Raw genomic sequence first — 15,870 nt, forward strand, 5'->3', positions numbered from 1 at the left:
GGCTGGTGCCTTCAAGCCTTCACATGTGTATTTATGAATGTTATTCTGCTAGAGAACGTCAGGCAACTCGGTGAGGATCAGGATCAGACCATCAAACTACAAGCAAAGTACAACCCTGTAGAGTGCAGAGTGAAAAAGAAAAACAAATACAGCCCTGTAGAGTGCAGAGCGAAAAAGAAAAAAACATATTTGCACCACTGGTTCCCTGCATCAACCACACCAGCGCCCTTTCCCTAAAAACAAAACAAAACACACACCAGCACCCTAAGCCCAACAATAAAACGCAAGAAGTCAGTAGGTGATACAATTCTGTAGACTTTTTGGGCCAGTGTTCGCTGTACAAACTCATCATTCTCATTGAACAATATTCTAGAGCTACTATTTGCAGTGCTAATGGAACATGCTTAGCAAACAATAAAGATTCAAAGAAGACGTGCATGAACACGAAGAGATGCAGGGTTAATGGACCATACAAGAAAATTGCTGCAACTGCAAAATCTGTCCCATACGAATAACTGAAGTTACAAGGCATGCCACAAACCTGTAGGAAAGCTGCTCATATCAACGCTAGATTATTAGGGTAAGCCTACAAAGCATTTTTACACTCTGGTGATCTTGCAACCACCTTATGAAGTAAAAGAAGATGTTCATAGCAAGACAAGATTACTCTCGGCATATCACTCTATGTAAAATATTATGTACACAACTAATCATTCTTAAGAAGCTATCAGGCTGATCCTGCTCAAGCAAGCAAACTAAAGCCACTGGGAACTAGGATTGCAGTATACCTCCGCCCTCTGCGATGTTGTCGAGCCATGCGACTAGCTGCTGCGATGTTGGTCTTGATTTCGGAGCAGCAGTCACACAAAGGCACGCTATGTCAAGGATTCTCATCAACTGGCTTTCATTGCCCTTGTGATGTATGCTTGGATGGAAAACTTCGGTTTCCCTGCCCTCCTCCTTCATCTGAAGCACCCATGACACCACATCCCTGGTCCCTTTCGGCCTGCACATGTCCACAGGCCTCCGACCAGTGAGTAGCTCGAGCAGAACAATGCCAAAGCTGTATATGTCACCCTTGTAAGTCGCCACTGGTGATTGCCCATATTCAGGAGGAATGTACCCCAAGGTTCCCACCACATCTGTTGTGACATGTGTCTCGTATGCGCAGATGAGTCTTGCTAAGCCAAAGTCGGCCAGATGGGCCTCAAAGTTCTCATCTAGAAGGATATTGCTTGATTTTATATCTCGATGCAGTATGTGGGGATCACAAGACATATGCAGGTATGCCAGCCCCCTTGCAGAACCCTGTGCAATCAGTAGCCTCTTCTGCCAATCCAGCAGCATCCCACTATCAGCCCTCTCGTGAAGCCAGTAATCCAAGCTACCATTCTCCATATATGAGTAGATCAACAGCCTGTCATTGCCGACCTTGCAATAACCTTGCAGCAAGACAAGGTTTTCATGCTGAGCCCGTGAAAGTGTCTCCACCTCGGCTTGGAATTCCCGTTCGATCTGAGAGTAGTCACCTGAAAGCCTTTTGATTGCAACTCTCCTCCCATCTGGCAGTGTCGACTTGTAGACAAGGCCAAAACCACCACATCCAACTATATAAGCTTGATCAAAGTTGTTGGTGGACTTCAAGATGTCCTCAATGCTGAATTCTTTGTTGTTTTGGAAAAGCAGCACCAGGCAAGAGTTAGACTCGGAGTCTTCAGCATTTGCTACAGCCTTTGGATTGCGCTCCTGCATTCTTGAATGAACAGTCCTTGACATGATCACATAAGCACAGAACAAGACGAGGAGAACCCCAACTGCAGTTCCCAGTCCAAGGGCAACAAGGGCGGCTTTGCTTTTCTTACTGTGCGCAGCTCCCACAGATGAATCCTTCGCGGCGCATGAAGAATTCCGAAGGCAGAGTGTAGGGTTACCATCAAAATCCTCAGGTGAGAATGTGGAGAATTGCCCACCGGCAGGGATATCTCCAGTCAAATTGTTGTACGACACATCAAACTTGGAGAGAAAATTCAGCTTTGTTAGAGACGAAGGTATTGTCCCATTGAGATTGTTGTGGGCCAAATTCAGCACTTCCAAGCTCGACATGTTTGACAGCTCGTCAGGGATTGGCCCTGAGAAGTTGTTCCAGCTCAGGTCCAGGACATGAAGCTTCACAAGATAACCAAAACTTGACAAGATCGGCCCAACAAGCAGATTGTTTGAGAGTATAAGTGATGGTGGGAAGCTGCTGACTTGGTTGTACTGCAAACCTTGGCCAGTTGAATTCCTCTTGATGAATAACGGGAAGTCCTCTGTTGGTGACTGCTCACTCGAGCCATTAGTTGAAATCAAACTCCTCATCTGTGTGAAGCTCATAGGAAGCTCACCACTGAAAGAATTGTTTGACAGGTCAATATAGAAGAGATTGTCCAGCTTCCCTAGCCACGGTGGGATATTCCCATTTAACTTGTTCCATGAAATGTCCAGCACATTGAGGCTTCCCAAGCTCTGCAGCCAAGGTGGAATTACGCCTGTCAGTAAACAGTTTGCCAGGACGAGCACCTGCATGCTCTTGAACCCACTGATGCCATGCACTGGCATTGTCTCGCCACCACGGAAATTCCTGGTGAGCACCAAGCTTGTGAGGTTGGGCAGGTGTTGCAAGACCTGCAATGCCGATGCGAGGTTCGTGAAGCTATTCCCTGTCAATGAGAGGTACGACAGGGATCTCAACTCCTTGAAGCTCTTTGGTATCTCCCCCACGAGCTTGTTCCTTGCAAGATTCAGCGTCCTCAGCTTGGTGCACACGGTGATGCCAGGAGGTATAACACCACTCAGATTGTTGGTTCCAATATCAAAAGTATTCAGCTTCGGAAGCAAGTTGAAGTCGATAGCAATCTCACCAGACAGCGAGTTGTTCCTCAGGCTGATTACCCTCAACAGTGGACAACTGGACAGGGAAGCAGGCAATTCACCATCCAACTTATTGGTGGCCAAGTTTACGGACTCTAGCCACCTCATCTTTCCAAAGACATCAGGGATGGAGCCTGTGAACTTGTTATAGGACAAGTCAAGCTGCACGATCTGAGAGAGGGTACCAAGGTCATTGCCGAGGTTGCCGGTGAGCTGATTTTCCTGTAAGCTCAGCCTCCTCAGGTTGGGCAGCGTGTACAGGTCGCCGGGGATGTTCCCCGTGAAACAGTTGCCGTCGAGAGAGAGCTCCGTGAGCGCCCTGCACCGGCTCAACCCGCTGGGTATCTCGCCGGAGAAGGCATTCCCCGAGAAGCGGAGGACCTCGAGCGGCGCAAGACAGAGCGCGGACGAGTTGATGCCGCCGGAGAAGTTATTGCCGGAGATATCAAGCGCCGTCAGGTTCGCCGCGGCGGGGAACGCGGGGTGCGGCCCGTCGAAGCTGTTGAAGGAGATGTTGACCTGCTCGATTGCCGGGAAGCCGCCGCCGCCGGCAGCGGCAGCAGCGGCCGGGAACGGGCCGGAGAGCGCGTTCGCGCTGAGGTCGAGCACCCGCAGCTTCGGCAGCCCGGCCAGCTCCTCCGGCGCGGCGCCGCGGAGCGCGTTCCGGGAGAGGTTGAGCGTGGCGAGGCCGTCGAGGGAGGCGACCGCGGAGGAGATGCCGCCGTGGAGGCTCTTGTTGGAGAGATCCAGCGTGACCACCCGCCCGAGTTCGCAGGCGACGCCCGTCCAGGAACAGCAGGCAGCGGCGTCGCCGGGGCCCCACCCGACGAGCCCGGCGGGCTTGCTGTCCAAGGCGTCGGAGAAGTCGAGGAGCGCCTTCAGGTCGGCGGGGTCGCACGCCTGGGACTCCAGGGACCGGCCGGAATGGACGACGTGGAGCAGCGCGGAGACGAGCAGGAAGTTGAGCAGCCAGCGGGAGCCTCCCATCTCCGGCGACAAGCGGCGGCGGCGGGATCCGGGAAGGAGGCTCTTTTCCCGCAGGGCATGAACCACGGCGAGCGCCGCAAGGGAAGCAGGCAATTCTCGCTGGAGCTCACTCACACCACCTTGCTACGCTGCCGCTGCATGCATCGACCGAGCACCAAGAACAGGAGCGGCGATGACGACGAGAGCAGAACAGCAGTCGTCGCAGAAGCTCCCAAGAAGAGGACAGGTGGCAGGCTCAGAGGAGGAGAAACAAGCGCAAGCAGCGCTGCATGGAGGAGGATCTCGTCGACCTCGTCATCCCTGCTGTGCTTGGTCCGCGCTGGATTGAGAGGCGCCGAAAGAGGACGACGACATCACAGGGAAGAAGTGGTGGGGAAAGTCAGAGGAAAGACAGGGACGGTTGGATTTGACTCCGATGCGCTCAGCAGTGCGGATCGGATTTGTTTATCTTTCCCTCTGCTCGCTTGCGTTTCTTTATTCAGAGAGATCCAATTTCTGTTCCTCTCCACACACACCTCTCTCTCTCTCATACTTTCTCGTGCTCTCCTCTCTCTCTCTCTCTCTCTCTCTCTCTCTCTCTCTCTCATCGAGACAGACATCGACGGACATGGTAGACGCACCGGTTCTAGTTGTGCGTTTGATTCGGCTGCAATTAATAAGAGGCAGGCGTTTAAACCAGTGGACGGAATGGGTGGGCAGACGCGGATCAAACGGAGCGTGCTGAAAATAATAAATGCTCCTGGCGCCCCAGTGGTGGGCGGTTGTTTGGAGTTTGGACGGAGAGTGACGCCACAGAGCCACAGAGGTGGAGTCAAGGCGACGGCGACAGACGTGCGAGTACTACACCGCAGTTTTTCATCAGCGATTATATCCAGAGTGTTCTTCAAGATTGTGTTAGGCTCCGTTTAGTTCCGAGCCAAAAACAAAAAATTTTCAAGATTCCCCGTCACATCAAATCTTGTAGCATATGCATGGAGTATTAAATGTAAACGAAAAAAAACTAATTACACAGTTAGCCGAGAAATCGTGAGACGAATCTTTTAAGCCTAAATAGTTCATAATTGGACAATTTTTGCTAAATAAAAACGAAAGTGCTACCATAGTCAAAAGCCAAAAATTTTCGAAACTAAACGGGCCTTTAGTAAATGAGAAAGATATAACCCAATCTAGTCGAAATACTTAAAAATTAAACAAATTTATACAATAGATTAAAAATTTATAATAAACAAAACAGATATACTATAAAAATATGTTCTTGATGAATCTAATGATATACCTATATGGCTATATATAGTATTATATAAATATTGGGTTTTATATAATTTTGCTAAAAAAATAAAAATAATTTCATTCGGTAGTAGTTTCATTTGTGTTTTTTTCCCAGATGGAGAGAGTACCTGAAAACTATCGATTATGATACGCAATAGTTATTTAAGGCCCTCTTTGTCCACCAGCTAACTATTAGTTGTGTTAGCCGGAAAAAATCAGTTGCTAGCTAGATAATAGGTAAATCATAAGTTGAGCTGAGTTTTTTAGCTAAGGATTTCAACATATCCTCAGGTAATAGCTAATTGCTTGCTGGATGATAGGTAAGATATTAGTTTTTTTTTAGGAAAAGGTAAGACATTAGTTGGGTTTATTAGTTGAGGATGTAAATAGATCTGCATCTAATAGCCAAATAGCCAGCTGGCTGATAGATTAAACATTAGTTGAGCTCGTTGATTGAGGATCTAAAAAGATCTTCAGATAATAGTTAGCAGCTAACTATTAGCTGTAGTGAACCAAACAGATCCTTAAACACCAGTAAGGCTATGGTTTGGTATTGCATAAGACACTAAAGTAAAGTAAAATTGGCAGTTCGTGATTAGATTGCCGGCCAATACTAACTCTCTGTCTACTAATGGAAGATGTATTTTATTTCGTTACGACAAGCCTTTTGCCAATATAGTTATTAGAGAGGTACTAATGGTTATTTTATTATATGCTTATTTTGTGATGATACAGAAGTTTAACCCTAAATAAGTAGCTTTCAATGTGAATATAATGGTGTATATATAGAAATTGAATAATTATTAGTTAGGAGTGAAAGCTCGCTATAACTAATAATGAAATAAAAGCCTGCGATTCTTGTTTTACTAGTTTGACCAATTTATAGGACATAATATTAGAACTTATAGCATAAATTACTATATTTATAGAAAAAATATGTCTACTAGTAAATCTATCTCCACTTATTTAGAGTACATCATAATCATAAATATTGATACATTTTTTTAAAAAAATAGTCAAACTCAAGATGCTATACTTAAAATCATGTTATTCTTAAACGAATACTAATTGCTGACGTTGGTGTGGACGGCACGGCACGGCAGGTCCGGTACGACTCCATCGCTGTAGAAGCAGATGCAGTACTCGTACAGGCCTGTTTGGGCACTGTGACGTGGACCTCTGCATGCACCATGTTATGCTGAAGTCCCCTCTCTCTTGGGCCTTGTTTAGATTGGGGAGCACTGTAGCACTTTCATTTGTATTTGATAATTATTGTTCAATCATGGCTTAGCTAGGCTCAAAAGATTCATCTCGTAATTTATAATTAAACTGTGTAATTAGTTATTTTTTTATCTACATTTAATACTCTATGCATGTGTCCAAAGATTTAATGTAATGGAGAGAGAGCGAAAAAACTTGCATTCTAAACAAGACCTTGGATTCGCTTCGCTCGCATTGGTGGTCTTTTATGAGCGATGCAGAATTTTAGGTGGGCTGCAGCTGCAGTAGTGTAGTGAGCTCATCTGGGTCGTTTGGTCGGCAAAGTCAAAGAGCTGGAGTAAAGAGGAAAGGAAAGGAAAAGCAGCAGGGAAGAGCTGGGACAGCGGTAGGCCTACCTCGCCATTCTGGTCCGGTACGTGTGCCGTGCTGCCTGTTGGTGGTGATGTGTGTGTGTGATGAGTAGTACGTGACGATACTCGGGTACGCTGCAGTTCACCCGTGTAAAAATAATAATAAAGCGCGGTGCGGTGCATGTGCATCGCACGCAGCTTGCATGCATGGTTTGGCAGCTTCGGTTTGTCATGGGGCCTTGTTTCCGTATATCGGCGGGGCGCAGCGGCGGCGGCGCCCATCTCGCACGATCGGTCGGTGGGGCGTGCCGGTGCCGTGGAGCCGAGGCGCACGTCCTCTTCCGGCTTCCGGGCGGAACAGCGCACGCAAAGCGACGGGGCCGCCGGGCCGGTGGAGAGCGGTCGAGCTCGAGCTGCATTGTATCTGCATGGCATTTCCCACGTACCAAGTGGCACGTCGGGGCGGCGGCGCATGGGCGCGGCACGCGGTCCCATCCAGCCAGGCCCGCCCGGAGCAAACTGATCGCGATCGGGCTGCAGGCGCGCCGCCGTCGCGACCCTGCTTGACAGCCGATCGGCAAATGGCCAAATGCATACAGACGGAGACGGCCCTGGTCCATGGACCCTAGTGGAGTGGACTCTGGAGATGGCGAAGCTTTCGGCTTCGCTTACGGCTCACGCCATTCCCACTCCCCTCCCTCTTTTGGCCTTTTCTAGTCTACTGCTATATTCCTCTCTCCGCTGCGCAAGCAAAGCGCAAGTTTGGCTACCTTTGGTTTGGTTAGCTTAGCGTCGGTGTTTCGAGTTGTCACTGACTAGTAAATTTTTAATATTACGTGTTGGACTTGGATGATGTGCTAAGAGAACACGAGGTTTATACTGGTTCGGATAGAATGTCCATACGTCTAGTTCGTTGCTGCTGCTCGTGTTACTAGCACTGAAAGTTTGTAGTAGGGGTTACAAACGGTCGAGAGAGGGATAGGTCTCAAATCTTTGGCAAGAGGAGCGAACGGGTGCCGAGGGCTCGGTCGCTTCCCGGCTGTATGCTTGTGTGTTCTGATCGGTTCGGGGTTCGAGTCCGAATTGATGCGATGTCTTGCGATGCCCCTTATGAGACACTCTGCTTTCCCTTTTATAGGCCAAGGAAAAGCACAGGTTATAGTGGAGGGAAAAGAGGAGAAAGAGAAGGAGAAGTCCTCTAGGATCAATGGGTCCTTCTTTTCCTTCACGCAGGTCCCGCTGACCCCTTAGACGTCAACAGAGACAGCTCCACGTCGTGGCCCTGTCCGTCACTGGCACCTTGTGCAGGCGTCGTTTCCCGGTCGTGGCGCTCCACTCCGTCCTGGCGGACGTCGTGGTGGACTGACGCGCCTATCAGTGCTCGTACGAGGGTTAGGCAGAACAACACCGGTACACCCGGCGCTGTTTGTAACACCCTCGGTGTTACACTATACGGTTTTTGCTAAAACACTGCATGGGCATCAAACGCGTGTGTAAATGTGTGTAATATAGGGTATACATCGATTTTCGGAACTTGAAATGTTCATTTAAAACAAGAAACAAATGTTACATTTCATGTCTCTTTATATCGTTTAGGGTTCTAAGTGAATTTTTATCGAACAAAAATGCTATAGAGCGTTTATGCGAACTTTGATAAAGTTTATAGTACGAACTTCGTAGGCAACGATGAAATACGTGCGGTCGAGGATGAGGTTCGTTAGCTAGTATATCAAGTGGCTCGGAAATGGAGTTTGACGCGAAACCGTTCGAAGTTTAGTCATTTCGCGTAAGTCTATGAATAGGTCGACGAAGCCATGTTCGGCAATTTTTGAAGAGCGATCGGGTTAAGAGGTGGCATGATGCTTTGGTTTAGTTCGATAGCCCTAGGTACCCTCTTCAGTGTTGAATAGCTGGTTTGACTCTTGAATCATTAGGTTTGAGTTTTTGAATGACTTTAAAAAGCATGCAAGCCACGGGTTGAGCCATGCCAACGCCCGGGGTGCGGTCACCGCATGGCTCTCGGCACTGCCGCGCCGGTCACCGTCGCGCCTGCGCGCGCACACCCGCGCATGGCTCCGCGCTGCCGGCCAAGGTCTCTTGCTGTCGTGCTCTGGCACACGGCACGCGCGCTCGCTAGGCCCGGCCATGCCTGGCTGCTCTGCCCCTCCTCCAGCGCGTCTGCTCGAGGCTGCTGCTCGCTGTCGCGTCGCGTCGCTCGCATTGCGCACCGTCAGGCGCTGTCGTCCTGCCACTGCTCCCGTTGACGTTGGCTGTGCGCGCGCGTGGGCTTGCCCTGCTTGCTTCGTTCTCACGCTTGCATGCGAGGCCACGCCAAAGGCTCCCGTCACGTCGCCTAGGAGGTCACCGGCCGACCGAGCCGTGCCAAAGCCTAACCGATGCGTTGGCCCCTTTTCTTTGTATCGAGCACGTTTGGTGGTCGTGTGGAAGGACAGCGTCGGGCCTAACCGGCCACTGTTGCGGTGGTACAAGGGAGGGGCGCCAATTTGAATTTTTGCCGTCGTCGACTGCCATAAGTCCGTAGGCGTCGCCCTACAAATTGGCCTCGCAACACACCACCGTTTTCTAATTAACTGTGCACACTACGAGCTTGGATAGTTAGCTTTTGAGTGAAGTCGTCCCGACGTTCGTTCGGCCTACAGTGAGGTGAGGCGGGGCGTTCGCCTTGCGGCGATCCGCCATGGCCGCCGGAGCGGGCACATGGCTAGGGCGTCGTGTAGTGCTTCGTGGTTTCAATTAGGCTGTGCATTGTGTAGTGATTGATTTGGTGATCGCGCTCGTGCAGTGGTTTCGCTGGCGGAGCCGCGGGTCACTAGGAACGTTGTCGCTGCTCTCGCCAGGAACCAGAGCAACCCCGTGCATGTGACCGGTTGCCTTGCTGTGCCCTGCGACCTCGTCCAAGCCATCCTACACGTCGCTGGTAAGGCCCTCCTACTCCTAGGATAGCTGGGTGAGTCAACTGGTGCCGAGGCTCACCGAAGTGCGTGGCCACCGTCGGCGGATGCTGTGTCATCACTATGTCCGTGGCCGATTGAATTGGGAGAAGGATGGCCATGTCTAGAACCTCTAAGGGGTTATGGGTACTCTAGGTATGGAGGCTAGGGGTAGTGGTAGAGCTAGGCAGGACGTTTAGTCGGCGTCAGCGTCACCATGGCCAAACCTCACCGTGGTGCATGGCCATGCCTCTGTACGCCACCAATCGCGGTGCTAGATACCTCATTCAACTGGGGTTGCATCGAGGAGTGTCTCACTGGCAAGTACTGTGGCCGAGAGGGTCGGTGCTCGCCGGTGTTGGCCAAAAGCGCCGCGGCGTCTGTTAAATCCAGCTAAGGTTGTTGGAATGTAAATTTGAGACGAGGCAGGGAGATAAATGCGAGTGTTAGTGAAAGAGTAGAATAGTAGGAGGGACAACGGAGTCATTTAGCGAAAATTCAGGGTTTCTTTGGCATATTCGCCGACGCACGTGGGTCCTCCCCGCTGCAGGCCATCAGCGCTCTAGGCTTGGCCGCACCATGCGCTACGTGTACATGCACGCGTCGTGCCGGTTTGGGCCAAGCCGAAGAGTTGGGCCGCGTGGTAGAATTCCTTTTTCAATTCTCCAGCGAATTACCAATGTTTATTCAATATAAATTCTAGATGAACTTTGATAAATTGTAGTAAATTATGTAGTTGTCCTAAAATAGTGAAACCAAGTTTGTTAGGTTCGCAAAAATACCATCTACTTGTTGGTGTAGTTGGATTACAGTTAGCTGTGACAATGGTAGGTTCATAAATTCAAACTAAAGAGCTTAGTATTATGTAGATTAATAATTGTAGGAATTTTTTTGGTAGATTGGTGATAGCTATAGTTATGAAATTTTTACAGTAGTCTCACTAAATTATTATGTACTTGCTGTAAATTTTGTTGCCCTAGAGTAAGTTGATAAATAGAGTAGCTATTATACTTGATTTATCATATATAGCGTAAATCAGCATTAGGAGTAAGAATACCTGTAGTTGCTCTAATAATGTCTGCCCTACTTCATACTTGTTATTGGTAACAATAGATAATTTAGTACCATAGTCGGTAGCACTAGCTTAGTAGTTAGGCATATGTACTTTTATTTTAAGAGTTGTTCTTGCTATATTACTAAGCATTGCATCATCATTTCATGTATGTAGATCATGAGCTGGTAGAATTCGTGCCTGTCGACGAACAGGAGTACGACGAAGTCATTGAGGAGTACGAGGAGGAGATCCTTGTGTAGGAGGGAGCCCCGGAGCCTTTTGGAGTTGACCTTACTGACCCGTCACCTGCCTAAGGCAAGCCCCGATGCATAACCCCTATTTTATGATCACTAAATATATATGATGTGCATTTAAGTTATAGGCATTTTATGAAAACTACATGCATAAATATATCTACCCATGAATCCTACTAGTATAGGTCTAGTAGTTGCTATGCTCAGGATATCGGTAGCATGAGTAACCTGCCGTTACTCGCAAATAGTTGATAAATATGATCACTCATGATAAAATGGTGACTGGGTAGGGATATGGTTTGGGTACTAGTGGGTGTAAAGGGTTGTGTCCTATGGCCAACAGGGCATAACTCAGTTATACTTTTTCCCTGTCTGTGTCAATTAAGAACCGATCGTTGCAACGGACACTAGGCAAGTCACAGATCTATTGTCCTGAGCGCATACTTGGATATGGGCGCAGGGAATACTTGTTGCTCTCTTATCGTGGATCCGGCTCTTTCCTGACCGACTGATTAGAGGCAGAGATGGTGGAGGTCCTTGCACCGCACTGAGTCCGGGACTTAGGAGTGGGGGCTTGGAGTCCAAGTTTGGATGGGGACCTAGACACCCAGGATAGGAGGGTGATGGGTTAGTCCTGCTTGTGCTGGGGGTACAAGCGGGGCGTGTGTTTTTGAGGCACCCAGCTAGGGACATTGATTCATGAATCGCCGCCGAGTCGGTACGGCTTGTCTTAACTCTAGCATCATAGTAAGAACTGAAAGATGAAAGATGATGAAATGGAACTGATTGCTCAACTCTTGCTTAAAAGTAGAATAGGTGCTTATATAGACTGGATAGGTAATAACTTAATATGGCTGCTAATAATAACAATAAGGACACACTATTAGTATTGCTTTTTGCCAAAAGAAACTAGCAAACCATAAAGCTTATCATATTCTTTGGAGCCAGGAACTTATTCCCACTAGTTGGATAAGTCTTGCGAGTACATTGTGTACTCAGGGTTTATTTACCCCTGTTGCAGGTAACACATGAGAAGTACCTTTATGTGGAGGATTCTTTTGGTGGGCTCAAACGGATCCTCGTCCCTTATCGCTATATGTTATTTTTAAATTTCGTTGTTTATTATTCCGCACTCTGACATTTGGTAATGTAATAATGTACTTTTTAAGAAACTCTGATGTATGAAATGGACCAGTATTGTAACTCATTCTCATTATTGGATCCTTGGGAAAAATGTGGATCTTTTGAGTTCTCCCTTAGGGTGTGCCCGACGGATACCGCCCGTTGTAGCCTGTTGTTGGGGTGCTTAGTGTTTGGTGGAAGGCGAGCACCTCCATAAGCATGTTATTTCAAGCGGTTCTACCACACTGTTCCTGATGTGAATCCCCAGGTATGGCCCATCACAGCCACGGGTTATATCGGGGCATCCCGGTCACCTCCCTGGTGTTAGAGCTTTGATCTAGACCCATTCGCATAGACTTGGAGTGGTTGGCGGCAGTATAGGTCTCTATTGGGCGTGACGGATCCCCCGGCCTCAGGGTCGGTCGAGGTGGAGTCCCCCATAGAGGCCGGGCGAGGCAGAGCATAAACCCAAGGATCGGATGAGGCAGAGCCAGCCCTCAGAGGCTGAGCGAGATGGAGCCAGCCCTTAGAGGTCAGGTGAGGCGGAGCCCACGACCTCAGTGTCGGGTGAGGCAGAGCCCACCCCTAGGGGTCAGGCAAGGCGAAGCCCATGGCCTCGGTGTCGGGCAAGGCGAAGCCTGCCCTCAAAGGTCGGGTTAGGCGGAGCCTGCCCCCCTCGCCCTCAGAGGCTGGGCGAGGCAGAGCACAAACCTAAGGGTAGGGCGAGGCGGAGCCTGCCCCTAGAGGTCGGGTGAGGCGAAGCCCACCCTCAGAGGTCGGGTGAGGTGGAGCCAGCCCTCAGAGGTCAGACGAGGTAGAGCCCGTGGTCTCGATGTTAGGTGAGGTAGAGCATGCCCTTAGAGGCCGAGTAAGGTGGAGCCAGGCCTTAGAGGCCAGGCGAGAGAGAACCTACCCTCAAAGGTCAGGCGAGGTGGAGCTCGCGACCTCGGTGTTGGGCGAGGCAAAGCCCGCGACCATAGTGTCAGGAGAGGCAGAGCCCGCCCCTAAGGGTCGGGTGAGGTGAAGCCTACCCTTAGAGACCGGGCAAGGTAGAACGCAAACCCAAGGGTTAGGCGAGGTAGAGCCCGCCCTTAGAGTCCCGATAAGGTGGAGCCAACCCTCAGAGGTCGGGCGAGGCAGAGCCTGCCCTCAGAGGTCGATCGAGGCAGAGCCCATCCTCAGAGGTCGGGCGAGGCATAGCCTACCCTCAAAGGCCGGACGAGGTGGAGCTAGCCCTCATAGGTCGGGCGAGGTAGAGCTCGTGGCCTCGGTGTTGGGCGAGGCGGAGCCCGCCCCTAGAGGCTGGGCGAGGCAGAGCTTGTGCACCTAGGGGTCGGTTGGAGCTGTAGTCATGCTCTTAACTACTTAGATGAATCAATATTGATGGTTATTAGCTCCTCCTCTTCAGGTATCCTAGTATTGGTCCCCGACAGTAGCCCTCGAGCCTATGGAGGAGTAGAATACTCCTTCAGAGGCTTTTCTAAATGGAAGGACTCCAAGGACCTCGGCCTTCTTTTGTTTCCCACAATGTGACTTGGGGGCGGTGATTCCCTTTCCTCGAGCCCCTCCTATAGCAGGGGCCTAGTCGAGGATCGGTTCATCTTTGCGATTATCTTCCCTCAAGCGTTTTGTTCTGATAAAAATGGAGGGGCCGAGCCATGACACGATTTTCCTCTAAGGATGAATCATGGCACCCAGTGAGTTGTCAAAGGGCTAGTCTAAGTGGGGCCCCTGGCACCCCGTTCACGGGGATCCGGCTTGGGTCAGCTTGGTGACTGACCCTAGATTCTCAGTGGTCAATCCATATAGTTTTCGGGTCCGTTCGACTGGTCCAGAGGGCCATGTACCTTTCTTTGAAAAAACCATGGATCATAACCGCCCAAGACTTGAACATGGGCTGGAGTGCCCACGGCGCTCGTGCACCTAGGTACTGGCCACTAGCGGGCCCATCCCTTTCTACCTCTCACCCTAAAGGTGCCCGGAGCGGTTGTCAAACCCATCGATGGTTGACCTATGAACTCCTGGGCCCTGTCAGGCCGTAGAGGTGCTTTTAGATCCGTATTTGTCTTACTCGTGACGAGTCGTGGCCCGTCCGGAGAGGCAAAACGTCCGGTGAGTTTTCTAATAGAACGAACAGAGATTGCATGCGCATGTCCCACGGCGAGGTGTTGCGACATATCATGGTAGGCGTGGAGATCTAGGTGGGTAGTTGGTTTCCTCACATCCCTCACCCCTATAAAACCAAAGGGTTTGCCCCCCGGATTCCATACCTTACATCATTGCCTTCGCAGCCACGACCGCCACCGCCAATCACTCAGGTTTTCTGTCTCCGCATCCCCGCCACCATCGAGCTCGCATCCACCCACCCCCACCACCAATGGATCCATGGAGCCACTCTGACATCACCTTCCAGTGCATGGAGGGCCTCATCTATCATGGTCTTCTTCGCGTGCAGATCGCGGTCGAGGAGTGGTTGTTGCCTGAAGAGGTGGACGTGCCGTTGCAGCCCGATGGCTATGTGGTGTCGTTCACCCACTTCCACGAGCGTGGGTTTACAACCCCCGCCCATAGATTTCTTTGGGGGCTACTACACTACTACAAGATCGAAGTACAACATCTCAATCCCAATAGGATCCAGCACATGGCAGAGTTCGTCGTCCTGTGCGAGGGGTTCCTAGCTATCAGCCCCCACTTCGATTTGTGGAGATACTTCTTTGCCGTCACCCTCTAGAAGAAGAGAAGAAGAGTGGCAGGCAAGAGTTGCACATGCCGATGGGGTGCATCGACATCTAGCTCTAGAACAATCGGGTCGGTGAATACCCATCGATGTAGTTATCAACGTCCAACAAGGGGCGGCATTCGCAGTGGTTCTACCTAAAGAATGACACCACCGCCCCTCTGTCGGAGTTCACTGGGTGCCTGATTGAAGAGGCCCTAGAGTCATAGAGGAAGTGGAGCGTCCTAGAGAAGGACAATAAGAAGATCTGGGACCACATCACCGCCATCCATAGCCTCAAGGAGAACGGCTTAAAGGGGTCGGGCATCATCGGGGCCTACCATGTAAGGAGGGTGGTGGCGTTGATGACGCACATGCTCCCGCTGTACACAATGGCGCCTAAGGCATCGGTGGATGGAACGGCGCTCACCGAGGGGGTGCTCCCCAACTCCGAGATCACGCAACGCATCAAGGAGGCAATGGATTTCTCATGGAATGACATAGGCGCCTCCCTCGATTTTGTCTACCCGATGCTAGGACATCCTTCGATGTGGTCAGAACTAGGCCACGTCGTCTTCATAAGTTTACCCTTCTCATGCCTTCTCTTCAATAGATTTCCTAACCTCTTGATACTAACTTTGAGAGGGAAGGATCAACCGAGGGACCTCATCTTCATGGATCACCCAACACCATTGCCGAGGGATTCATCCGTGAGGGCAGCGAATCGTGCCGAGGGTGAGCGACTAAGGAAGGCAAAGGAGGACAAGAAGAGAAAGAGGCCGTAGAAGCTATAGGTGTGGGAATGGGAGGAGGACACCGATAGCGACGACGACGATGATGATGGTGATGACGATAAGGTAGCCGATGATGTTGATTGGGGCATCCTAGAGAATGAGGATGCGCTGATAGGTATTGGTTCGTCCTTGTAGGAGTCGGGAACCTTCCCGTTCCATGAAGGGGAGGGTACATCTAGGGAGTCGACGGAGGTAGGACGTACCGTCGGCCTCCCTCAGAAGTCAATGGGGGTGGGTGGCTC

General features: G+C 50.3%; 1 protein-coding gene across 1 annotated transcript; it reads right to left on the reverse strand.

Moving 5' to 3' along the window:
- Window positions 1–556: 556 nt before the first annotated feature.
- On the reverse strand, window positions 557–4,463 carry LOC136496447 (phytosulfokine receptor 1-like). The gene has a single exon (XM_066492116.1). It carries the CDS (start codon window positions 3,895–3,897, stop codon window positions 772–774), a length of 3,126 nt encoding a protein of 1,041 aa, XP_066348213.1. The 5' UTR covers window positions 3,898–4,463; the 3' UTR covers window positions 557–771.
- Window positions 4,464–15,870: the final 11,407 nt, after the last annotated feature.

The sequence above is a fragment of the Miscanthus floridulus genome, chromosome 12 (assembly GCF_019320115.1).
Source record: "Miscanthus floridulus cultivar M001 chromosome 12, ASM1932011v1, whole genome shotgun sequence".
Classification (NCBI taxonomy): Eukaryota; Viridiplantae; Streptophyta; class Magnoliopsida; order Poales; family Poaceae; genus Miscanthus; species Miscanthus floridulus.

Excerpts from the sequence above, each read along its gene's own strand:
- LOC136496447 (XM_066492116.1), bottom strand. The coding sequence starts at position 3,897 with ATGGGAGGCTCCCGCTGGCTGCTCAACTTCCTGCTCGTCTCCGCGCTG.